The sequence below is a fragment of the Hemitrygon akajei genome, unplaced genomic scaffold (assembly GCF_048418815.1).
Source record: "Hemitrygon akajei unplaced genomic scaffold, sHemAka1.3 Scf000045, whole genome shotgun sequence".
NCBI lineage: Eukaryota > Metazoa > Chordata > Chondrichthyes > Myliobatiformes > Dasyatidae > Hemitrygon > Hemitrygon akajei.
Genome location: NW_027331931.1, coordinates 4,494,353 through 4,520,950, shown reverse-complemented (window position 1 = coordinate 4,520,950; position 26,598 = coordinate 4,494,353). Strand labels below are relative to the sequence as shown.

Here is a 26,598-nt window from a genome sequence, read left to right as displayed (position 1 = left end):
TGGTCTCTGCTTTTGTAGGTGCGAGTCTCTATCAGTGCAGACAGTTCGACTTTATAACAACGTGGCAGCTTATTTGCATCTTTATATCTCCATGCTATCACGTTGTCACCGCTACAAATAGTCAGCTCTTTCACCTCTCATAATGGAAATGGTGTTGCTTACAGGAGCGATCGACTGCTCACCGGTCCGTGAGTCGTGGATCTCGGATGCCTCGCTCTAAACTGTGGGAAGGTCGCCAATCCACTGACACTCACATCCGTCATTGTCCTCCAGCCGGAGTGCAGCGACCGAGACCGCACACACTGGATTCCCACTTTCCACTTCCAAACAGACCATACCCTGCATAGCATCAGTAGAATGGGGACATTGAGGAAGCTGATCATTTTTCTATTTTGTTTCCAAATTTCTTGTAGTTAACTTAACGGCGATTGTGATCCTATCTCGGGGAAAATGCGGACTCTCCAAATGCATCACCCGTTACCTGGTTGGAATGGCAACAGCGGATCTGATGGTGGTTATCGTTGTTGCTTTAGTGGAACAGACCAACAATATCTACATTTATTCCAGAACCCTGCTCATCACTCCTGTATGCGCTCTAACACTTGTATTTCGTGTAGTAACGATGGACTGTTCTGTTTGGTTCACGGTCAGTTTTACATCCGATCGCTTCATCGCAATATGTTGCCGAAAGCTGCGGGAGCGATACTGCACCGAGAGAACAGCAACGGGGGTTATCGCGACCGTGGTTATAGTGAGCTGCGGGAGATGTGCCCCGTTATACTTTGCTATTGAACCTTACGTCATCATTGACAACACGCCGTGGCGTTGCACCCTCACACAAGAACACGCTTCTTCACCCGTGTGGAGAGGATACCAATTACTGGACAGTATTTTAACACCTTTGCTACCAATCGGTTTAATCCTGGTGTTTAACGGGTTAACCGTAAGGCATATCGTTGTGGCAAATAGAGTCCGCAGAAATCTTCGGCACAGCAGCGACAATCAGAAAGATGCCGAGGTGGAAAAACGCAGAAAATCGATGATTTTGCTATTTTCTATATCAGCTAATTTCATATTATTTTGGTTGCTCTCTTTAGTCCATTCCCTGAAATGGCAAGAGCAAAACTATTTTTACGAGGACAGATATTTGAGTTCCCCGGTATACATCCTCCAACAACTTGGGTTCATGTTACAATTTCTGAGCATGTGCACCAATACTTGTATCTATACACTGACACAGAGGAAATTCAGAGAAGAGCTGAGGAATGGAATGAAGTATGTGTTTACATTAAATGGCCATCTGTGTAGATAACGCAACTGTCTAATGGTAAGTCAGCGGAGTTTTCAATTAAAGGCGTTTTACAATTAAATAGTTTGCCAAATATGTCTTGAATTCAAACAATCATATGCCTGGTCATCCGGAAATTGCAGAATTGCCGGAAAATTGCTGACTTCATACAGTTCACGTAGGTAGCAATACAAACGTTCAATGCTGCTGGCGTGAGTGTTACATTGGTTGAAGTATGTTCCAAACTATCACAGACACTCGACTGTCACAGGGGCAGGGGTGGCTTCAGGACTTTCCGGGGTTTAGTTGTTTCAAATTGGACAGGGTCGTGTAACACAGTGTAAAGGGGGCGCAATAGGAAACCAGGGATAGTATCGCAGCTGCAGAAAGGGAGGACAACGTGTAACGTTTGCTTATTAATAGATAGTGCGACTAACACACAAACATGAAGCTGATCATTCCGTTTGGAGTATTGAATAGAGCCGCCCACCGGATCAACCAAATAATTGCAACGGGAACGGTAAAGATCCGATCGGGAAGCCGATATTTGACATCGGCCAGTTATTGGCACGGGTAACTGAAACTTCCAGAATAATCTCTGGCACCACCCCAGGGTAAAAGGTCTTGGTATGGCATAATTTCTCAGTTGTGTCCAGGAGGATTCATGTCAGGCGGACTAGCGAACAGTCCGTACCGGATCTAATATTGGAAAAGGAAACGGATCAGGTGACAGATCTCCGGGTGGGTCAGCATTTCAGAGCAATAGGGCAGATCTGCCCTCGATTTACCTTGCACATGGATAGGACCAGGGAGCATGGAACGTGTTTAATTGGGGGTCTGCAGTGTATGGTGCTACCTGTCAGGAAGATGGGAACGAACATTGGGAAATGATGTACGCTGGGAAATGTGCAACAGACATGTGGAGATTGTTTAGAGAACACTGACTTGGGATTCAGTAAGGGTTTGTCTCATTGACACAGGGTAAGGATGATAGCATAAAGTAACCCTAGGTGACAATAAAGTTGGAACAACTCGTCAAGAGGAAGAAAGAAAGGTACTTAAGGTTTAGGGAAAAAGGATCAGGCAGGGTTATGGAAGGTCAGAATGCACACAGGAGGGAATTTAATAATGGATTTAGATCATTTAGAAGAGGACTTGAGAAATTCTTGACGAGTTGCACTGTGAAGAACATGAGGAGACTGGAGAGAGTGTGGGCAGATCAGAGATAAAAGAGGAAAAATTGTGTCTGGAGTCCAAGGAGGAGGTGAAGCTCCTCCTTGAATACATTGACCAATGTGAACACAGCGTCAAAAGGCAGATATGCTCGAATATGCCGACGCTGAGAAGGAGGATGCGCTGGAGACTTGGAAACCATTATGATAGATGATTCCCCGGTGCCGGAATGGATACAGTCCAGCTGATTTGGGAAGGGAAACGAAGACATTGCTGAGCTTCTGGACAGGATAGTTGTGTTTTCCCTGGCCACGGAATGAGAACTAGAAGATTAGAAGGTGGCAAATGTTATTCTTTTGTTGAAGCAAGACAAATAGGGTTACTTGTTGGAAGTATAGACCAGTGAGTCTTACATCAGTAGTGGGTAAATTATTGTAGAGGATATTTGATGGGGGAATTTATCTGTATTTGGGGAAACGTAGTCTGGCTACCGAGAGACAACATGGCTCCTTGAGAGGTATGTTGTCCTATATGAACCAGATTGAATTATTTGTAAAAGTGAAAATAAAACAAACAGAAGAATCAGAATAGTCGATGTAGGTGTATTAATTCAAAAAGTCAGGAGGCATAGGATCGAGGTAATCCTGAATTGATTCAGAATTAGCTTCCTAACAGAAGGCAGATGATGTAGTAGATAGAGTGAATACTGGCTGAAAGGCAGCGGGCAGCCGCTGTTTTCTAAGAGGGTGGAAATATTAGGACTTTTTGCAACTTTTGGAGTCTGCGGTTGCAGTGTTCCGAGAATCAGGGCTGAGGGAAATAATCGATTTAATCTGACCACACAGCCGAAGCTGGAAAATTTATAGAATTAGGGCTAACGACGTAAGCAAATCGCTGAGCGATTCACTGCACCAGTGCGTTATCTAAACTGACCTGTCATTTACATATTACAGGGCAAATGCTACAATGACCTCAAAGTAATCGTTTCCAATCGAGACCTACAACTGAAAACCAGCATTTAAAAGTTCAGAGCAACTTCGAGTGCTCATTAAAATAACCATCTTTCCAAAATGACAATTCCAAATTCCCAATTCAAGTACACACCAATTTATCCCAAGACTTCTAAAACGTGGTTTTATCGAATCGGGTGTAGATACGCTCAAACCTCGATCCACTTAACCCTGAATGCACATGGCCAGTGTGAAATCCGTGTCTACCACTGAAATTAATAATAAATGAAATAATTTTTAAAAACTACACAAACTAAAAAACACAGCGAGTGCAAGGCAAACACCCGTGGTCACACTTGTCTTCCTTCAAAACCCTCGTAGGTATACAACACTACTTCATAGAATTTCGGAGAGGTACGTAGCCTTCGAATTTCGCATCAGTTCCTGGAAATCACGTCTCGCAAGGTGACACAACTTTTTTTTATCACATGTATAGTGAAAAAACAAAATTAATTCAATCATCCCCCAAACAGAAACAAAAGAAACACACAATTCACATAAAGCCATTTTTTCTCTTTCTCTTTCAATTGAACTCAATTATGTCGAAACCTCGGGCTGTATTTTAAATCCGCAATGCAATCATATTTTCAAAATATCGCAGAAAATGGCGTGGTCTTATTTGTTGAATGGTTAATAAACATCGGTAATTGCAATCAATAAACATTTAATAATGCCTTTCGATTCCAAGACAAAGAGACACAGAAAGTAACGTATCGTCCAGGAGTTAATATTCAACACAATTAAAACATGACGTCTCCACAACTCCAACGACTTCCAGGATTTCTGACCTCCAATTTCTGACCAAGGCTAGGATTCGGATGAAATAAAGCCTTTGTTTTATCGAACCTGGAGGAGTGATTCCCATTACCGCCGATGAAGCAACAGATTTGTTCACTATACTGGGACCACTGTCACACCCACCTCCAGCCCGGAAATATTGACTTTACTCCTTACTGAAGGGGTGAAGGTATATTCCTGTAGTGTGATACTCCTTTTGTCATCCGACACCTGCGCTTCAATCTTCTCATGTTATCATCACCTATTTCACTCAGTCTCCATGCTTCAGTGTGTGCAAAGACAGAGGGATCGAAGAGTATCAACGACTTTCTAGATTGGTCGTTGTTGTGAGACACTAATGTTATAACCCAGATATACAGTCAGACAGCCATAGGGAACCACTGCACAGAAACAGGGTCCTTAGCCCCTCCAGTCAGTGAGGAATTATTTAAACTGCCTACTGCCATCGGCCTCACCCGGACCGTGGCCATACATATCCCTCTCATCCGTGCATTTCTCCAAACATCTCTCAAACGTTGACATCGAAATCTCAATTACCATTTGCGTTGTCAGCACTGTCTACACTCTGTCGACCCTCTGGGTGAAGAAGTTTCCCCTCATGTTTCCCTTAAACATTTCACATTTCACACTTCACCCATGATCTCCAGTTGTATTCGCACCCAACATCAGTGGAGAAAGCCCGCTTGCATTTACACTCTCTATACGCCTCATAATGTTGTATACCTCTGTCAAATCTCCCCTCAGTCTTCTACGGGCTCGGAAATAAAGTGCTGACATCTCCAATCTTTCCTTTTAATTCAAAACATTCAGTCCCGGCAATAGTCTTGTAATTTTTCTTTGCATTCTTTCGAACTTATTTGCATCTTTCCTGCAGGTAGTTGCGCCCAACCGCACACAATATTCCAAATTGGGCCCCAATAAAATCTTCAACCACAGCATCGTAACGTCCCAACTCCTGTACTCAGTACCTTGGCCGATAACGTCAAATGTGCGAAAAACTTCTTTTTTTAAGACCCTGTCTTACAGCGCCACAACTTTCATTGAATATGTACCTGCATTCCCAGATTCGTTTGTTCTATCGTACTCCTTAGTGCCCTATTTCTCATTGTGTCATCCAACCCTGGCTCGTCCGCCCAAATTGCAACATTTGCCTGGGGTAAATCTGATCGGCCATTTTTCAGCCCATTTCTCCAGCTGGTCAAGATTCCGCCTCCTGCTCTGGTAGTCCTTCTAACTGTGGACTACACCTATAGTTTTGGTGTCATCGGCAAATTTGTTGATCCAGTTAACGACGTTATTATCGAGATCGCTGCCATAGATGACAAGTCACAACGGACACAGCAAAGATCCCTGCGGCACTCCTCTTGTCACAGGTCCCCAGTCAGAGAGACAACCATTTAACGGCGAATCCAATTTACTACCTCATCGTGAAAACCAAACGACCGAACCTTCCCGAGAATCCTTCCATGTGAAATTTTGCAAATTCCTTGCTGAAGTCCTTGTAGACGGCATCCAATGCCTTGCCTTCAACACCATTCCTGGTTACTACCTCGTAAAGCTTTGTAAGTTTGGTTGGACATGACCTACTAAGCATTGGCCCATCCTAACTATCGCTAATGATCCTGTTTCCCTTCATCGACGGACTTAACTAGTGAGATGCGGTACACTAGATAAAGCATAGAACATCGAATATTACAGTACAGTACAGCCCTTCGTCTCAAGAGGTTCAGACAGCTTTTCAACTAATTCAAACTGGCACACACCCGCTGCAAATGAATAAGAATTAGAACCAGAATTAATATCACAGGCATACGTCGTCAAATTCGTTACTTTACGGTAGCAGTACAATTAAATACAACATAATTAAATTTAGAGGGGGAAAAAAACTGAGTTGCTCCAGGCAGAGGGGAAGAAGCTGTTCCTAAATCGCAGAGAATACAGAGAATCTGTATTTGCCAGCAAATAACTTTTATTATTTCAACTATAAAGCACGCAGGTTCACACGCCATCTTCACTCCATGACACTCCAATGAAGAGGAAGGGTATTACCCCGGAAAGGAGTCGACTTTGGCCAGAGAGACGGGACAGAGGGACTGGGGATAAAGAAACGGGGACAGAGACTGGTGAGGTAGCGAGAGAATGAGGAGGGTAGAGAAAGACAATGGGGAGGGAGGCCGGGGAAGGCGAGGGATCTGGTGTGGAGAGAGATCGGGGATTGTGGAATGATGTTAGATGGGGAGAGAAATCGGGGTCCGGAGTTTGGTTTCGGTAGAAAGCGGGTGGGCAGGGAGGGGGATAGCCGGGAGAGAGAAACACGATGGAGAGGGGGACTGTGCAGAGTGCCAGGGCCGAGAGAATGACTGAATGAGAAACAGAATGGCGGAGGGAAAGTTCGGAGAAGGGCGAGGGCTTGGAGTAGGTAGAGAGAGAGACTGGGAAAGAGACGCCGCGTTTACGGAAAGACAAGATAGAGAGAATATGAGAGACGGGTGGGGCGAGAAAAAGACTGTGGAATGTAGAGAGACGACGCCGAGAGTCTCAGACGAGAAGGACGGAAAAGAGAGAGAGAGACGCAGCCGGGATTCTAGGAGAGGAGACATGGTAGAGGGAGAGGGAAGCTGAGAAAGGCAAATAGAGGGTGGGTAGAGGAAGAATTGTATGACAGAGCTAGTGTAGACAGATGAGGCAGAGACTTGGGACGGAGAGACTGAGGGGAGAGTCTGGGAGTGAGACCGGTAAAGTAGAGAGAGATCGAGGAATTAGAGAAAGACAAGGGAGAGGGAGGTCGTTGAAGTCGAGAGATCTGGGGAGAGGAGAGATCTTTGGGAATCGAAGGGAGGAGAGATATTGGAAGAGAACTTGGAAAGAGAGACCCCGAGACGGGGTTGCATATTGGGTAGGGTAGGAGTGACGGTGGGCAGGGAGAGAAACTCGTGGGAGGCAGAGTTGGGTGGGAGAGACCAAGACTGGGGAGTGAATGGAGGGAGAGAGAGAGGCATGTTTAGGTACTGATAGCCGGAGAGTTTGGAGAGACTGGTTAATACGGGAGATTATAAGAGCTTGGGAGGGAAATAGACACCGGGGGTTGAGAGAGAGAGAGAGAGAGAGAGAGAGAGAGAGAGAGAGAGAGAGAGAGAGAGAGAGAGAGAGAGAGAGAGAGAGAGAGAGAGAGAGAGAGAGAGAGAGAGAGAGAGGAGAGACACTGGGATGAGTAGGGAAGTGTTAGTTAGAGAACACTGTCTGTACATGCACCGAGCGATTAGAGGACTTTCCTGCCAGCGGGGCATTCTGGGACTACAGCGCTTACATTCTATAGTACCTGCTAAGCATCCCGTTCCATCTCGCTCACATCTCCCAACCCACCTGTTTGACCCGAGTCATTCCCAAACCGTATCCACGATCTCACTTTCCTCAACCGGTCTTCGTGATATTCATCCTCCCTCCCCGACTCTGTGACCACAAAACACTGCGCCTGTAAAGAAAGCGCAGAGTGGTATGATGAAACTCTTATACTGAGTCATCTTAGTAACTGAACACCCTTGGCAATTTACAGCGTGTGACCTAGGAACCGAACCCACCCGAGACGAAAACTATGGATACTCGAAAGCCTGCGAGGAGACAGCGCATAGTTACGCGCAAGATGTCCAATCAACAATGAAGGGTTCAACTCTGTTTGGCTTCAGGATTTAAATTTTGTTAATTTCATTGAAGAACAAAATGCATTTTTCTTTTCAACTAACTCAACGGACGAAATTTCCAGTGGGACATTATGGGATTCCTTTAAAGTATATATTCGTGGGCAAATACTTCATACACTGCTGGATTGAAAAACTTATTTTTTTCGGTTGTAACCCCCTGGGTCGCCTCAGGCTCGCTCAGCTCGTTCTCGTCTAGGGGGAGCAGCCTTCGGCCCCGCCAAACTGGGTAATCAGCTTGTTAGAATGCTGTGCGATGCCCCGCCTCGCCAAAGAACAAACAGGACACCGTATGCGATTAAATGATTACAGTTTATAAAGATTACTATAACTAAGTAATTAATAACGATACAGTATACATGAAGGAACAGAAAATAAAGAAAAGGCGCCAAACTTATCAAAGGCCAAACCACTTTGTGCACAACCGCTGGAGCTCAATTACTGAAGTCTTCTGGCCACCATTTGATCCCCTCCGAACTCCTCGACTCGCAGCTTGGGACCACCCGAACTGGTCCACCAAACACATCTATCGTCGTCTCCTCTCCTCGCGGTACCTCCTGGCCTTGGACCCCCACTTGGGGTCCATTCCTCGCCCAGTATACAGCATCGCGTTCTCTCTCTCTCTCCCCCTCGCGCCGATCTCCCCAAAAGCCCGCCAACAATAGCTTACAGACTCAAAAGAAAGAACAACATTAATCCCAATTGGTTAACAAAGGAATACAATTCTCGTTATCAGTAAATTTTAACCCAAACAAGCTTCCAGCACTCTCTCGCAACAAAGAAGCATTCCTACTTTTAACAAAACAAAGAAGCCATTTTGATTAACATACCCAGTAACAAAGAAAAAGAAGCAACCCCCTTTACATGTGAAATATGTACATTCGCTGATTAGATTAAAGAAATTGATAAAAAATATCCAATTGCGCCCAATCTGGAGCTTTATAAAGAGAGAATTGAACTCCAGATGCAAAATAGTTTGTTATTAACATTACCGATTAAAAATCAATTACTTAAAACAAAGAGTTATTTATTGTACATGGTGATAAATCGGGTAAATTATTGGCTAACCAATTGATAGCTGTTTTGGCGAAACGTCAGTTAACAAAGTTCGTAGACGCGATGGTATTTTGACGGTTGATCATGGTGAAATTAATAAATCTTTTCAAGAACTGTATACAAATTTATATCAATCCGAATTTCCTGATGATCCGACCATAATGCAGGAATTACTAAAGAAACTGAATATTCCGAAATTGCCAGCTGATGAACTTTCAGCATTAGATGCACCGATTATTGAAGAGGAAATAAAGAAAACAATTTTTTCGATGTACGCTGGTAAAGCACCTGTCTCGGATAGGTATACAGCTGAATTTTTAAAATCTTTTTCAGATTTACTTTCTCCCTGGTTACGTATAATTTTAAAAGATGTTTATTATTTGTAGGCCAATTATCACAATCCTTTTATGGAGTACCTATTGTTTTAATTCCTAAAAATGACAAAGATCCCACTGAATGTGCATGATCACACCTATATCTTTGTTGAATGTGGATTCTAAAATCTTTCGCAAAATATTAGCAATTAGATTAGTGAAGGTATGCCACAAATCGTCTCCGAAGATCTGACAGGATTTATTAAAATCGTTATTCACATTTTAATGTCTGGAAGTTAATAAACATTGTATACACTACTTCATCTGATACTCCAGATTGTGTTATTTCTCTTGACACCGAGAAGGCGTTTGACAGGCTTGAATGGGAATATTTATTTAATATACTTGAGAAATTTAAATTTAGCCCAAAATTTATATCTTGGATTTAATTGATATACCATACAGCTTTGGATGCTCTATTTACCAATAATCAGAGATCCTTTTTTTTTAACCTGTCAAGATACTAGACAGTGTTGTCCGTAAGCCCTTTACTATTTGATATTGCCCTGGAGCCCTTGGCAATCGCTCTTCGTGATTCACCCAATATATCTGGCATTATTCGTGGGAATGGGACGCATAAAATATCACTGTATGCAGTTGACAGTTCATCATCGGCACGCAGTGAATAGCGGAAAAGTGACTGTCACTTCGTATAATCCATAGGAGTGGATTTATTAGAATATCCCGTGGGACCACTTGTGTGTTGACCCTTGCCTGGGTATGTTGTGTGGCAACCCCTGGAAGACGATATTCCTGTGACAGATTACTTTTGGTGATAATTCGTGCGTGGTTTCGGAGCAACCCGACGGGCATGATCTTTGTTGACTGGTATCTCGTTTAACCAGCGTGGAACCTGTGGAATTTGACGTGAATCAGCCAATCTTTACATTCCACTCTGCATAACAAAACAAAAACCCAGCCTCTCCCCACCAAGATAAGTCTTCTAAAGTTTTACTTCTGTGTAACTCTGTCTCTCCGTACGAAGAAGAGTTTTGTCCGTCGTTCCTTTCTCGACGCTCCGATCCAAGATAAATTCTGTCCGTCGTCTCTTTAATCTTTTCAGTCCACTGCAAGTCATATCTACAATCGCAGAGATCCTTTTTTTCCATAGTGACTACTGAAGCGAAGTATTCATTAACTACCTCTGCTATCTCCTCCGGTTCCCTACACACTTTTCCACGCTCACAGTTGATTGGTACTATTCCCTCACATCTCATCATCTTGTTCTTTACATACTTTTAGACCGCCTTGGGGTTTTCCGTAATACTGCTCGCAAAGACCTTCTCAGGGCACCTCAGGCTCTCATAATTTCGTTCCCAATCGCCATCCCGTTGGCATTAAAATCTTCTGGTTCATTATCATTACCTGTTTTTTTTTTAACATTTCGTAAGCACATCATTCTGTATTTGTCAGTCTCTGCTACAGTGTGAGAGTGTGGGATTCTTTCCGTATATGTCAGACTCTGTGAGAGTGTGGGTTTCATTCTGTATCTGTCAGTCTCTGTTACGGTGTGAGAGTGTGGGTTTCATTCTGTATCTGTCAGTCTCTGTTACAGTGTGAGAGTGTGGGTTTCATTCTGTATCTGTCAGTCTCTGCTACAGTGTGAGAGTGCGGGTTTCATTCTGTATCTGTCAGTCTCTGTTACACTGTGAGAGTGTGGGTTTCATTCTGTATCTGTCAGTCTCTGCTACAGTGTGAGAGTGTGGGATTCTTTCCGTATATGTCAGACTCTGTGAGAGTGTGGGTTTCATTCTGTATCTGTCAGTCTCTGTTACGGTGTGAGAGTGTGGGTTTCATTCTGTATCTGTCAGTCTCTGTTACAGTGTGAGAGTGTGGGTTTCATTCTGTATCTGTCAGTCTCTGCTACAGTGTGAGAGTGCGGGTTTCATTCTGTATCTGTCAGTCTCTGTTACACTGTGAGAGTGTGGGTTTCATTCTGTATCTGTCAGTCTCTGCTACAGTGTGAGAGTATGGGATTCTTTCCGTATTTGTCAGACTCTGTGAGAGTGTGGGTTTCATTCAGTATCTGTCAGCCTCTGTTACAGTGTGAGAGTGTGGGTTTCATTCTGTATCTGTCATTCTCTGTTACACTGTGAGAGTGCGGGTTTCGTTCTGTATCTGTCATTCTCTGTTACAGTGTGAGAGTGTGGGCTTCTTTCTGTATCTGTCATTCTCTGTTAGACTGTGAGAGTGCGGGTTTCGTTCTGTATCTCTCTGCTCCAGCGTTACGGCTGATTTCTCGGTCCCGTACATGTGAATATCCGACTCACTGTGAGCCGCTGGGTTTTTTTTCTCTCCTTCTTTCCCGCTGTTGCACCAAACTAGTGAATCCTCTTAAAATAGAATCTGTATTCACTGAGCTATTCTTAGAACAAGATTCTTCTGCAGTTGGATTATGTTAGAACTGTGAGAGACAGTGCATTGATGAATGATGACGGTTGTATTGAGCAGCACATTCAGTGTCATAGGTTTATATGTCAAACAGCCCATTCGGCCCGGCATAATTCTGCATGCTGTTCGTTGCTAAACCACATAGCGCCAATTGAGCAGCATCTGATCAGTAAAGCTCTATGGTTTGGCAACACAACTTCTGAAGTATTGAATGAAAATAAACAAAATAAATATATTAATTAAATTAAACAAGTAAGTGCGTAATTAATTTCATAAATTGATCGAAATAAAACCCACCAAGGCAGCTTGTTTCATGTTCCTGCATGATCTATATGAATACATTCCCCTCAGCAATTCTAATTTGCTCCTTCATCGTGTATCTCTGCACTCTTGCGTTTGCTGAATCTGTCACATATTCCTCAATGTGAACCAGAGCGTGAATCTACTCGAGTTATGTCCCACTCATAAATAATATAAGAATCATCTCGATTTTCCTATGACAGTTTCAGACTCGTCTGCAATATGCCACGCATTTTTGACTGTGAAAATTGTAACTACGTTGTTCTGTGCAGCACAGAGAGAGTTTGGGAGCAGGAATGCGAGGAAAGCTCAAGTTTGACATTTGGAGTCATCTGAAGCTCCACATTGCAGCAGGCGATTGCCTGATGAACTCTGAGAAATTGCTGTCACTGCTACATCACTGCACAGCCAGGAACGTCCCGCTCGTCAGGGACATGGCTGGCGGGAGAGCTTGTTCCGGTGATGCAAAACACAGTGTCCTGTGTTACACCCGTCAGTGCAGAAGGACGAGATGAATGGGGGTAAATGGACCGAAGATGATGGACAGACTGATATCACAATGTGAACACATCTCCTGGACATGTTGGGATCATGGAACAGTAGAGAACCGGAACAAGCCATTTGACTCACTACTCCTGCGCTGAACACGATACCAAATGAGACTAAACTCTGATGTCAGTACATGACCCATCTCCCTTCATTCACTGGATGCTCATGTGCTTTGACAGAATATTTACCGTTATAGGAATCTTTAGGTTATATCCCAATAGAAAACAGACCTTTATCATCAGCTCCTTTGTTGAAGTAAATATTTGAGAAGGCAAGAAAAAACACTGATGGATTAAAAAGGTGGATGATCAGTTAAAGACATCCCCGGAAGGGAGCAGGAGAGCTGGTGAGTTACCAAACTATAATCAAGTTGGGTGGTGAAGTGGAATTCAGATATGGAGGTAGGAAAGACAGAGAAACCAGCAAACTGTACACATATAGACTTAGTCATGACACTGCAACAGGATCAGGAGTTAGCAAAGGTACAAACAGGGGAGGATGCTGAAGATTATGGGAAATATCGATGGATACAGGCACGGATTTGGATTATACTTGATAGTGGTAAATTTGAGGTGCGGAATTGTGAAAGAAACCAGATGATGTACTTGCACCGAGAAATTAGTGAGCATCGAGGAGCAGATAGATGTATGGAGCAGTTGAAGAATCTGTGTTGGTGGCCAAATCTGCGAGGGGATGTACTTAATCGCAAGAATTGTTTGATTTGTGCCCAATGAGAACGCAGATAAATCGGCTAGAAAAGGAGTTTCAGGATATGTCCCGCAGAAGGACCATGTGTTAACTTGCAGAAGGCAAAGCATAGTTGTGGATGGAAAAAATGCTCCCTGGATGTCGGTGAATAGTGGAGTACTACGGAGATCTGTTCTGAGACCTCCGTATTTTTCCTTTTATGAATGACTTGGATGAGGAGGTGGAAGGGTGGTTTATTGTATTTTCAGAGATTTGTAAGTTGGTGCAATTACGGAGCGTATAGAAGTTTGTCACAGATTACCAACAGGACAGTGACAGGACGTCAAATGTTACAAAATAAATGGAAATCAAGATGAATGCCAACTTTAAAAGCAGTACAGATATATATTAAAAATATATTTAAATACCTGAAGCCAGGTATCATGAAAAATAACATGGAAAATTCACATCATATTTTATTTTAAAGCACATAAATTACAATAACCCTTGAGTAGTCAAAATTAACGACACGGGAACAGTGAGTAAAAATAGTTTGACGTAAGTGTTTGCGCAGTTGGTTGTCACTAATGTCCCTGGCGTGATCGCCATCCTAATTGCCTCAGTGGAATTGCTCTTGCCTCAATAAAAGTCTGCTAAACCGATCACCAGTCCATCTGAGCAGCTGAAACGTTCCGTACAACTGAACGCTGCTTCTGACGGAATATGGGATATTCGGCGATTTACTACATCGCGGCCATTTTCTATCCCACACTTGTAGCGGTTGGTGTCCCCGGTAAGATGCCGGAGCTGGTTACTTTATGTATGGTGCCGTCGTTACTCTGCTGCGGTATCCGCACTGTTACTGAGCACAGACGCTACCGTCGGCTGAAACGTGTTTCCGGAATGGAGGATTCAAGCTTGTCATCGTTCTATTTTAACTTTTGCACTTTGATCGAAGTGATTTTTTTGTCAATTATGTTCGTGCCAATATTGACATTGTTTCATAATTTCACCTCTCTAGGCTTTCTGAAGTGATTCTGGTCTCTGCTTTTCCAAGCCCGAGTCTCTATCGGTGCAAACACTTCGACCTTATAACAACGCGGCAGCTTATTTAAGTGACGGTCCAGTCTATTTTCGACACGTACATGTTCTTACATAAGTCAGTAAATCATAAATTGTGTTTTGTATCTTTTGATTCCATTTTCTCCCCTCTGTAATCAATGCACTCAACTGTTTCGCCCCTAATAATAGAAATGGTGTTGTTTCCGATTTTCCGTTCACCTGTACGTGAGTCATGGAACTCGGATGCCTCGCTCTAACCTGTGGGAAGGTCGCCAATCCACTGACACTCACATCCGTCATTGTCCTCTAGCCGGAGTGCAGCGACCGAGAACGCACACACTGGATTCCCGCTTTCCACTCCCAAACAAACCATACCCTGTATTGCATCGGTAGAATGGGGGCATTCAGGTTGCTGACTATATTTCTATTTTGTTTCCAAATTTCTTGCAGTTAATTTAACGGCGATTGTGATCCTGTCTCGGGGAAAATGCGGACTCTCCAAATGCATCACCCGTTACCTGGTTGGAATGGCAACAGCGGATCTGATGGCGGTTATTGTTGTTGCTTTAGTGGAACAGACCAACAATATCTACATTTATTCCAGATCCCTGCTCCTCACTCCTGTATGCACTCTGACACTTGTATTACGGACTGTAACGACGGACTGTTCTGTTTGGTTCACGGTCAGTTTTACCTTCGATCGCTTCATCGCAATATGTTGCCGAAAGCTGCGGGAGCGATACTGCACCGAGAGAACAGCAGCGGTGATTATCGTGACCGTGGTTATAGTGATTTGCGGGAAATCTGTCCCGCTTTACTTTGCCATTGAACCTTACGTCATCATTGACAACATGCCGTGGCGGTGCACCTTCACATATGAATACGCTACTTCACCCATGTGGAAAGGATACGAATTACTGGCCATCAGTTTAACAGCATTGCTGCCAATCGGCTTAACCCTGGCGTTTAACGGGTTAACCGTAAGTCATATCGTTGTGGCAAATAGAGTCCGCAGAAGGCTTCGACACAGCAGCGACAATCAGAAAGATGCCGAGGTGGAAAAACGCAGAAAATCGATTATTTTGTTGTTTTCTATATCAGCTAATTTCATATTATTGTGGATGCCCATTGCAGCCTATTCTCTGAAATGGCAAGTACAAAGCTACTTTTACGAGGACAGATATTTGAGTTCCCCGGTATACATCCTACAGCAATTTGGGTTCATGTTGCAAATTCTCAGTGTGTGCACCAATACTTGTATCTATACGTTGACACAGAGGAAATTCAGAGAAGAGCTGAGGGATGGAATGAAGTATGTATTTACATTAAATGGCCATCTGTGTAGATAACACCCGCGTCTAATAGTAATTCAGCGGAGTTTTCAAATACAGCCGTTTCACAATGAACAGGTTTGGCAAATATGTCATAAGTTCAAACAATCATATGCCTGATCAAGCAACACACACAAAATGCTGCTGGAACGCAGTAGGTCAGGCACCACCTATAAGAAGAAGCACAGACGACGATTCGGGCCGAGACCCTTTGTCAGGAATAACTGAAAGAAGAGTGAATAAGAGATTTGATGTGGGAGGGGGAGAGGGAAATCCGAAATGATAGGAGAGGACAGGAGGGGGAGATATGAAGGTAAGAGCTGGAAAGTTGGTTGGCAAAAGGGATACAGAGATGGAGATGGGGGAGGATCATGGGAAGGGAGGCCTAGGACAAGGAAAGGGGGATGGCAGCATCTGCAGATTTTCTCGTATATGCCTGATCTTCCAGAAATTGCAGAATTGGCGGAAGATTGCTTGCTTCATACAGTTCAGGTAGGTAGAGATACAAACGGTCAATGCTGCTGGCGTCACTGTTACGTTCGTTGAAGTATTTTCCAAACTATTACAGACATTCGACTGTCACAAGGGCAGGGATGGCTTCAGGACTTTCCGTGTTTTAGCTGTTTCAAAATGGACAGGGTAGGGTAACAGAGTGGAAAAACAGTGCGATGGCAAACCAGGGATAGTATCGCAGCTGCAGATTCGGAGGGCAACGTGGAGTGTTCGTTTGTTAATAAACTGTGAGAGGAACAGTGATATATGATCACCACATATGGAGTATTCTAATCAGCTGCTCTTGTAACAAAAAACAAACAGCAACAGGAACAGTGAGGAACAGATCGGGAAGCGGGACTTGGACATTTGCCATTTTATCAACATGGGTAAATGAAACTTCCATAATATTCTTTAGCACTTCCCCAGGCTAATAGGATTAAATATGGCATAATTTCTCAGTTGTGTCCAGGAAGGTTTCATGTCTCTATTGGAAGACAAGTGGACTAACGAACCGTCCATACCGGATCTAATATTAGAAAAGGAAACGGATCAGGTGTCAGATCTCTCCGCGGCACAGCATTTCAGAAATACAGGGGAGAACTCCCCGACATTTGCCTTGCCCAGAGTTAGGACCAGGGGGCGTGGAATGTATTTAATTGGGGGTCTGCGAATTACGGTGCTACCTGGCAGGAACTTGGGAACGTACATTGGGAAATGATGTACTCAGGGAAATGTGCAACAGATATGTGGAGATTGTTGAGGGAGCACTGACATGGGGATCAGTATAGGCTTGTCTCATAGACGCAGGAAAAGGATGATAGCGTAAAGTAACCCTGGATGACAAGAAATATGGAGCAACTCGTCAAGAGGAGGAAAGAAAAATATTTAAGGTTTTGGAAGAAAGGGTAAGGTTGGGCTTTGGGGAGTCACAGTGTAGACAGAAAATAATTTAACAATGGACTTAGAAGAGTTAGAAGTCCTTGGCGAGTTGCACTGTGAAGAACAGCAGGAGACTGGACAGAGTGTTGGCAGATCGGAGGTAAAAGAGGAAAACTTGTGTCTGGAGTACAAACAGGCGGTGAAGCTCCTCACTGAATACATTGATCAATGTGAACACCCCTTCAAAAGGCAGATATGCCAGAACCTGCCGACGCTGAAAAGAGGATGCGCTGGAAACTTGGAGAGCATTATGATCGGTGATTCCCCAGTGCCAGAAGGGCTATATTCCAGGTAATTTTGGAAGGCAAGCGATAATATTGCTGAGTTTTTGGACGTGATATTTGTGTCTTCGCTGGCCACGGAAGTAGAACTAGAAGATGGGGGAGAGTAAATATTATTCTTTTGTTGACGAAAAATAGCAGGATACTCCTCCGAATTATAGACCAGTGAGTCTTAAATCAGTAATGTTAGTAGTGGGTAAACTATTGGAGAAGAATATTGCAGAGGGAATTTTTGAGCATTTGGAGAAACGGAGTCCAGCTACGGAGAGTCAACATGGCTTTTTGAGGTGCATATTGTCCTTTATGAATAAGATTGTATTATTTGTCACAATGAGAAAAACAAAAGATGAATCCGAAAAGTCGATGTGGGTGCATTAATTTTGTTCAGGCGTTTGATCAGTTCCCCATAGTAGACTCATTCAGAAAGTCAGGAGGCATGGGATCGAGGGAAACGTGTCTGGATGATTCAGAATTGGCTTCCTAACACATAAATGATGTAGTAGATAGAGTGAATTCTGGCAGGAAGACAGCAGGCAGCCGTGTTACGCAAGGATGATGTTCTGTCATCCACCCAACACAAACTAAAGAAACACATGGCTTCAATATAGTCATTCATGACCGTAATCTTTATGTTTCTCTTTCAATCGAACTCACTTATGCCCACACCTCGTGCGATATTTTAAATCCACTATGCATTCATATTAATAAAAAATATCGCAGAAAATGGCATGCTCTTAGTTGTTTAACAGTTAACAAACATCTGTAATGGCAATCATACAACTATTAACAAACCTTTTGACTCCAAGACAGAGAGACAGAAATGAATGTATCGTCCACGAGTTAATATTCAAGACAATCAAACATGACGTCTCCACAACTCTAAGCCTCCAACGACTGCTGAGAGTTCTCACATCCAATCTCTGACCAAGGATAGCATACGGATGAAATGACCCCTTTGTTGTATAGTATCGGGGCGAATGATCCCATTACCACCGATAAAACAACAGATTTGTTCAATGTACTGAGGCCACTGTCACACCCACCTCCAACACGGAACTACTGTCTTTACCGCCTCACTGAAAGAGTGAAGGTATATCCCTTCAGTGGATATTCCCTTCATCATTTCTCATTTGCACTTCATTCTTCTCCTGCTATAACCACCCATTTCACTCCGTCTCCATGCTTCAGTGTGTGCAAGGACAGAGGGATTTAAAAGTATTAACGACTTTCTAGATTGGTCGGTCCTGTGAGACACTGAAGTTCTATCCCAGATATATAATGTAATCGTTACTTTTTATTCAACACATCCATTCCCAGCAATAGCTGTGTAATTTTTTTCTGCATTCTTTCAAACTTATTTAAATCTTTCCTGCAGGTATGTGAGCAAAACCGCACACAATATTCCAAATGAAGACTCAACATTTCTTAAATAACATCAACATGACTTTCCAACTCCTGTAATCAGTCCTTTAATCGACAATCTTTCCCACAATCCTGATTGAGAAGTTACAGAACCTGGGCCTCTGTACCTCCCTCTGCAATTTGTTACGTACCCCGTAACTGGGTGTCTGACCAGCAGAGAAAGAAGAATCCGTTGGAGTCTGGTGGTACTATATATCAAAAGTGTTTATTAGTAAAATAAGCAAACCAATACCAATAATGCAAATATACATATAACACAAGTTAACAGTAACAAACCTAAAAGTGTAGGAATAATAATAAGCAGTAATAAACAAGCTCTATCGATGTCTAGGGGTAAATGAATTGTCATAGAATAGTATAAAGTTCAGTTCAGTTCATGAGTGCTGAGGTAGTTATGCTTGTTGTGTTGTAATCGTTGGAGAGAGAGAGAGAGAGAGAGAGAGAGAGAGAGAGAGAGAGAGAGAGAGAGAGAGAGAGAGAGAGAGAGAGAGAGAGAGAGAGAGCGAGAGAGCGAACGAGATTTAACAGCTGCAGTCAGGCAAACCTTCAATTATTTTTTCTTATTCCGTCGTACCGTCGTGGTCATCCAGCTATGACCTCTCCGTCCTTCTGCTAGACCGTTCTTCTGTGGTGGACTCGTCACTCTGGCATGAGTGGACACGCACACAAGTCCCCACCGGCCCTGCTTTTACACTGATAGCCTTACTGACCGACCTGCTGGTTCGGTCTTAGAATCCCCCACCTTTCCTTGTGGGCTCACAACCCTCAGTCAGGGTCCACCGGTGTGTCTGGAGGGTGTCTCTCCAGACCTGTCTTTTATCCCTACCAATGGGGACTCAGCTATACATCAATCCTGAATGACCGTGTCATTTAAATCATGCCACTCCTACAGTCCACTGAGGAATGTTAACGAGCAAAGTAGTAGAAAGTAAATAATCCTTATAGAAGTCATAATACAGTTAATCAACAGTCTCACTCTCCCCCTCTTATCTGTAGCAAATGTTCTTGCCTGGGTTTTATTTCTCTCTCTCATGAGCAGCATAACAACAGCAATAGTTTGTAGTTCTCAGGAGGGGGGTTTGGGAATGGTTAACCCTTCACCCCATTGTCCATCAGGTCTGCTCATCACTCATAACAAACTGGATCCTCGACTTCCTAACTGAAGTATACAATCTGTGCGGATGGATACTCCTCCTCGCTGACGATCAACACTGATGCGCTTCACCCACTGCTCTATTCTCCTTATGCCCATGATTGTGTGGCTATAACTGGATTACCATCTATAAATTTGCTGATGATACAACCATTGTTGGTAGAATCTCATATGGAGACGTACCGGGGGGCGTACCGGAGCGAGATATACCAACTACTGGAGTGGTATCGCAGCAAAAACCTTGCGCTCAACTTCAGTAAGACGAACGAGCTGATTGTGGACTTCAGGAAGGGTAGGACGAAGGAACACATGCCAATCCTCAGCGAGGGATTAAAAGTGGAGACTGAGCAGCTGCAAGATCCTGGGTGTCAAAATCTCGGCGGACCTAACCTGGTCCCAACATATCGATGCAGTTATAAAGAAGGCAAGGCAGAGTCTATACGTCTTTAAGAGTTTGAAGAGATTTGGTATGACAACAAATACACTAAAAAACGTTTATAGATGAAATAATTCTGACAGGTTGCATCCACTGCCCTGCCTTTAACACCATTGCTGGTAACTACCTCAGAAGGCTCTGTGAGATTGGTTCGACGCGACCTGCTATGCACTGGCCCATACTGACTATGGCTAATGTTCCTGTTTGTCCTGATACTTCCCTTCATACCCCATGACCAGGGTAGACCGAATACCGAGGGCAATTCCTTATTACGCAATACTTGACGAGTCCCTTCCAATCAAAACTATAGATACCAGCCAGCGGGCGGCACTGACATTTATGGCCTGTTGTTAATAATTCTCCCGCAGTACTCTCAGTCGCATTGAGAGTAGTCAGGAAAGGGAAGGCGTCGTAGCTTTCAATAATTCATCAACGGGACCTACATAGTAAGTTACAGCACACTGGATAGAACATACAACATGGAATATTACAGCACATACAGGCCCTTCGTCCCACGATCTAATGCTAGCTCTTCAACCAATCTATGATCAATCTAACACATTCTCCCTACATGAGAATCAGATTTAACATCACCGGCATTTGTCGTGAAATCTGTTATCTTTACGGCAACAGTACGATCAGCTGCAGGATTTTCCAAGTTTCTGCAACTTATTTCGATCTTGTGCAGAAGCACCCCTCGATACCAAAAGGCGAAACAGCCAGTCAGAATGTACTCCATGGGAGGTTTGAAGAGGTTTTCCAGTGTTTTAAACCACAAACTGAATCACCTGAAATTCCTGAAGAAACATACCCGCTGTCTTCCCTTCTTTATAGCTGCGTCAATATGTTGCGTCCAGACTAGTTCGTCAGATATATTGACACCCAAGATCATTCTCTCCACTTCAGATTCCTCTGGGAGGAATGGTTTGGTGCTTGATTTCACGGTCCGGCATGTGCCTGTTTTAACTGCTCCTGAAGAAAGAACCCTTACCACCACCCTCTGTGTAAGGAACTGGCCACTGAAATCCCCTCGACAAATTGTACACCGTCCACAACACCATCCAGCTGAAATCCAGAGTAACACAATAAGCAGGTGGGAGGAAAGATAAAGGTACAAGTTTTCCAGGTGATAGGTGAAGCCACGTGCGTTAGGATGTTTAATTAAGTGAGATTATGGGATGTGAAAGGTACATAATTGAAAAGAAAGAATTTCATAGGAGAGCGACGCCAATAATAGACATAAGAGGAGAAGGTAGGGAGTAAGAGTGGAGGTAAAATTGTGAATTAGGCAGATAAGTCAAGAACGAGGGAATGGGCGGGGTACACGGAGAAAGATCGGGAAGATAAAGAAATCCATGTGTTTGTCATGTATTTTTATATTTACACGGTAATCTCTTCTGGGTCTGTCCCACTCTCTAAGTAAAATCCGGCCACAAATGTCTCCTTTAAACTTACCCCTATAACCGGAAAAACATGCCCACTGGAGCTTGGCACTTTTAACTTGGGGAATCGAATTGGAGTATATATTATCCCTAGACCCATTACAAAGTCTATGTCGTCTTACACGGCCGATAAGCTATCTTTCAATATTTAATCTCCATAATTGCTATATTGTGTTCAGTGTTGCTTACTCTGCTATGAGAAGATTGCAATTAAGCGGGGATCATTTGCTGCTACTGTCTGTAAGGAGTTGTTTAGTTCTCCCCATGACCAGGTCGATGTCATCCGGGTGTCCGGTTCCAGCCTACATTCCAAAGAAGCGCGGCTTACCGACACCGGCGCCGGAAGCATGGCAACATTTGCGGCCTGAACGTAGCACTTCTTCGGATTCTGCCAAACGTTCACGCCAACGACATATGTCAACATCTGTTGTGTTTTTTTGGTGACATTTGAAACTAATCTGTAAGCTGGAATGACTGCAGAAGAGATTTAAAAAGACGGCGCCGAGGCTCGGGCGACAGAGCTACAGGTAGAGTTTGAGCAGGTTTGAGAGTCTATTTTTGATTTCCACTCCAGATTTGGGTTGAACCACCAACTAGATTAGGATATTTAAATCGGAAATTGAAAGGACGAAAAGAACCAGAGGTGTGGGGTCGGATTATTGGAGAGGTTACTTTCTTAGTTACATATTAAGAAAATGGCCCGACTCTGAGGAACGGATATAAACGCTTCAGGATTGTGGGTGCAGGACCCAGGAGGATGTGTTGTGCAGTTAATAAAATGATATCAACGCAGTTATAATGGACCGGTTACAGTTTCCTGACCGATAAGAAACGTTAGTTCTAAGTTCAGCTCCAGTTTGAAGATATTCCATGAAAACCCCGTCTCCGTGTCAAGATTCCTCCTGTTTGCTGTTCCACGTTCACGTCAGCGCCAACATCCCCAACGTAATCTCCGTGCCTGTGTCCTGCTCTCGGGTTCGCTTCAGTCGCTCATTGCAACAGAACGAACTGGCCATAATGAAGCCAGCGGACACGAACCCCCTGCAACAAGCACTCGCCAGCCAGGGGTCCCCACTGGGCCTGCGCGACCGGCTGCTCCGGGATGTCACGGAGAACCTCCGCTCCCTGTCAGTGAACAGGTCGACCGAGTATCCGCCCATCTTCCCCCGTCCACTCCGGGAACTCTGTCTGACCAGCCCGGACAGCTTGTAGTGGCGGCGCCCCTTGCGTCATTAACACGACCGCTAAGAGGGCCGCATGTACCTGAACCAGAACCCTCCGCTGGGGATCTGGGGAAGTGCCGGCCCTTTCTGCTGCAATGCTGCTTGGTGTTCGAGCAGCAGCCATGCACATATGCCATGGACAGATCAAAGATAGTTTACCTCATGGGGTTGATGCGAGGAACTGCCTTAGCGTTTGCCACCGTGATTTGGGATAATCAGCCAGAGACCTTCCCCACCTTCATCTCAGAAATGAGGAAGATTTTTGAACATCCAGTCCACGGTAAAGTTGCCGCTAAGCGTCTACTCACCCTGCATTAGAGCTCACGCAGTGTTGCGAATACTCCCTGGAGTTCCGGACGCCAGCAGCCGTCTCGGGTGGAATGATGAGGCACTCCAGGAGGTATTTCGGCAAGCCTCTGTGACATGGCAAAGGTCGAGTTGGTGGCTAATGATGACACTAACATCCTGGATTCATTAATCTCCCTAGCCAACAAGCTGGACAACCGACTCCGATATTGAGGACTGGTCATCCTACAACTTTGGTCACCTCACGGCACGCTTTACCATCTTCTCCCAGCCCTATCCTCTCACCTCCTCCCGCTCCTAGAATAGCTCCCGGCCTGGCCGTTTTCACCACCCCAAGAGAGGAACCAATGTAGCTAGGACTGAACCGTCTTTCTCCCACAGAGCGACTTCGGAGATTGAGATCGGGGGTGTGTCTATAATGCAGCCAGTCTGGCCAATTCCGAGCTATCTGTCCCCTTCGGCCAAAGGAAGAAGGCTCACTGGTTGAAAGGGGGACCGTGGTGAGCCAGGCAACATTCCCTTTCGTTCGCAGAACATGGATGCAGATCCCGGCAACTTTATGTTTCAACAATCCCTGCCTCTGTCAGCTCCAGTGGACTCCAGTCCTGAGGGTATTCTTCTGGATGAAGCCATAGCTTCCCGGGCCGGAATTCCTCGGGAGCCGTTGAGCACACCTCCAGAAGTCTGGGCACGAGATGGCAGACTTCTGGCCCAGGTCACATACTGCACACCACCCCTGTCTCTAATTCTCTCTGGGAACCTTCGGGAGCAGGTACAATTTAACTTAATGCCCTCCCCTCAAGCTCCTATCGTTCTTGGGTACCCTTGGTTAAGCCACCACAATCCCCATTTTGATTGATGCACTGGGAAGATAGCCAGCTTGAGTCCGTTCTGTCACTCCACTTGGCCCTTTCCCCTGTGAGCCACCAATATCTCATCTGCTGCTGAGGCTCCCGACTTATCCAAGTTCCTGCAAAGCACCACGAACTGGGAGAGGTGTTCAGAAAACAATGAGCTCTTTCCCTGCCTCCACACCGCCCCTATGATTGGGCTATTGACCTTTTCCCCAGAGCTCCTCTACCCACCAGTCTGCTGTATAACTTGTCCCGGTCAGAAAGGGAAACAATGGAGGATTACTTGAATTAATCTCTCCCGGCGGCCATTATCCTACCCTCATCCTCCCCTGTTGGCGCAGGTTTCTGCTTTGTGGGGAAGAATGGCGGTTCTTTGCGCCCCTGCATTGACTACCGAGACCCAAATAGCATAACCATAAAGAGCAAATATCCACAACCCCTTCTCAACTCTGCTTTCGAACCACTTCATGGAGCCACCATCTTCTCCAAGTTGGACCTATCAAGTGCCTTTCATCTGGTCAGGATAAAGCAGGGAGATGAGCGAAAATCAGCGTTCAACACTCTGCTTGGTCACATCGAATACCTGCTCATGACATTCGGCCTCACCAATGCCCCGTCCGTTTTCCAAGCGTTGATAAACGATGTCCTTAGAGATTTTATTAACCGCTTCGTGTTTGTTTATTTGGATGACATCCTGATCTTCTTCCCGCAGTCTTCAGGAACACACACACCATGTCCATCAGTTTCTGCAGACGCTTTGGGGGAACAAAGTATCCGTAAAAGCTGAGAAGTGCGAGTTTCACGTTCCTTCAGGATACATCATCGAGAGCCGGCAGGAGACGGCGGATCCCAAAAAGATCCGGCCGGTGGCGGAGTGGCCTACACCCACAACACGCAAGCAACTCCAGAGATTTCTGGTGTTTACAAACTTGAATCGGCGTTTCATCAGGGATTGTAGCCGGTTGGCAGCGCCCCTTACTCGACTCACCTCTCCTGATACCCCTTTTCACTGCGACCCCCGCTGCCTTCTCGGAGCTGAAGAGTTGTTTCACCTTCGCTCCCATCACGGTTCAACCAGACTCCTCCTGTCAGTTCATTGCGGAGGTCGAAGCCTCCGGCTCTGGGGTGAGAGCTGTCCTCTCCCAACGTTCTGGTCCTGATCAAAAACTTCATCCCCGTGCCTTCTTTTCTCGCCGGCTGTCTCCCGCCGAACGAAATTACGACGTAGGGAACCGGGAGGTATTGGCGGTCAAATTTGCTTTGGAGGAGTGCAGGCACTGGCTGGAGGCAGCGGAACATCCGTTTATCGTCTGGACTGAACACAAGAACCTCGCATATATCCAAACCGCCTAACACCTGAATTCCCGCCACAATCCGGTTTGGTGGCTGCTCTCACCTGGGAGATCGAGGCCATAGTCAAAGAGGCCCAACGGATTCACCCTGACCCAGCAAAGGACCCTCCATTCGCTTCTTTGTACCCGATTCTGTTCGATCGCAGACTCTCCAGTGGGGGCACACGTCTCGTTTCGCCTGCCATCCCGGAATCGATTGGACTCTATCCCTTCTGAAGAGAGATTTCTGGTGGCCCACCATTGACGCTGACACCCGCTCTTTCGTCTCTGCCTGTTCTGTGTGTGCCCGCGGAAAATCCTCCATCGACCACCTGCTGGGTTGCTTCGTCCCGTACCTGTCCCTAGCCGCCCTTGGTCTCACATTGCTCGGATTTTGTTACTGGAATACCCCTTTTACATGGAAATACTGCCGTACTCACCGTGATGGACCGCTTCTCCAAGGTTGTGAACTTCGTAGCTCTTCCCAAACTCCCTACAGCCGCCGGTGGAACAGCTGACCTTCTCGTCCATCACGTCTCCCGCCTTCACGGGAATCCCTCTGACATTATTTCCGACCGGGATCTCTAATTCGTCACTCAAGTCCGGAGATTTTTTTTTATCAAGCTCTTGGAGCCTCCGTATGTCTGTCATCCGGTTTCCATCCGCAGACAAACGGTCAAACAGAACGAGGTAAGCAGGACTTGGAAGCCGCCAACAACCGGTCATCCTGGAGCACCCATCTCGATTGGGTAGAGTACGCCCACAAATCCCTGGTCAGCATCGCCACCGGTATGTCGCCCTTCGAATGCTCCCTCGGTTACCAACCCCCTCTGTTTCCTGCACATGAAGATGATATTGCTGTGCCATCAGTTCAGGCCCATCTCCGCCAGTGCGGCAAAGTCTGGAAGGAGGCACGTGCGGCCCTGCTCCACTCGGCCGACCGCAACCGGAAGATCGCAGATCGCCATCGAATTCCTGCACCAAATGACCGGCCTGGGCAGA

General features: G+C 45.1%; 1 protein-coding gene across 1 annotated transcript in view; it reads left to right on the top strand.

Annotated features, from left to right (window-relative positions):
• LOC140720589 (general transcription factor II-I repeat domain-containing protein 2-like) overlaps positions 1-23,094 on the top strand; it is a 46,289-nt gene extending 23,195 nt beyond the window's left edge. Inside the window, exon 2 of the mRNA XM_073035422.1 lies at positions 22,778-23,094. Coding sequence (XP_072891523.1) covers positions 22,778-23,094 — 317 coding nt within the window. The remainder of the gene's footprint in view (positions 1-22,777) is intronic.
• The last annotated feature ends 3,504 nt before the right edge of the window (positions 23,095-26,598 follow it).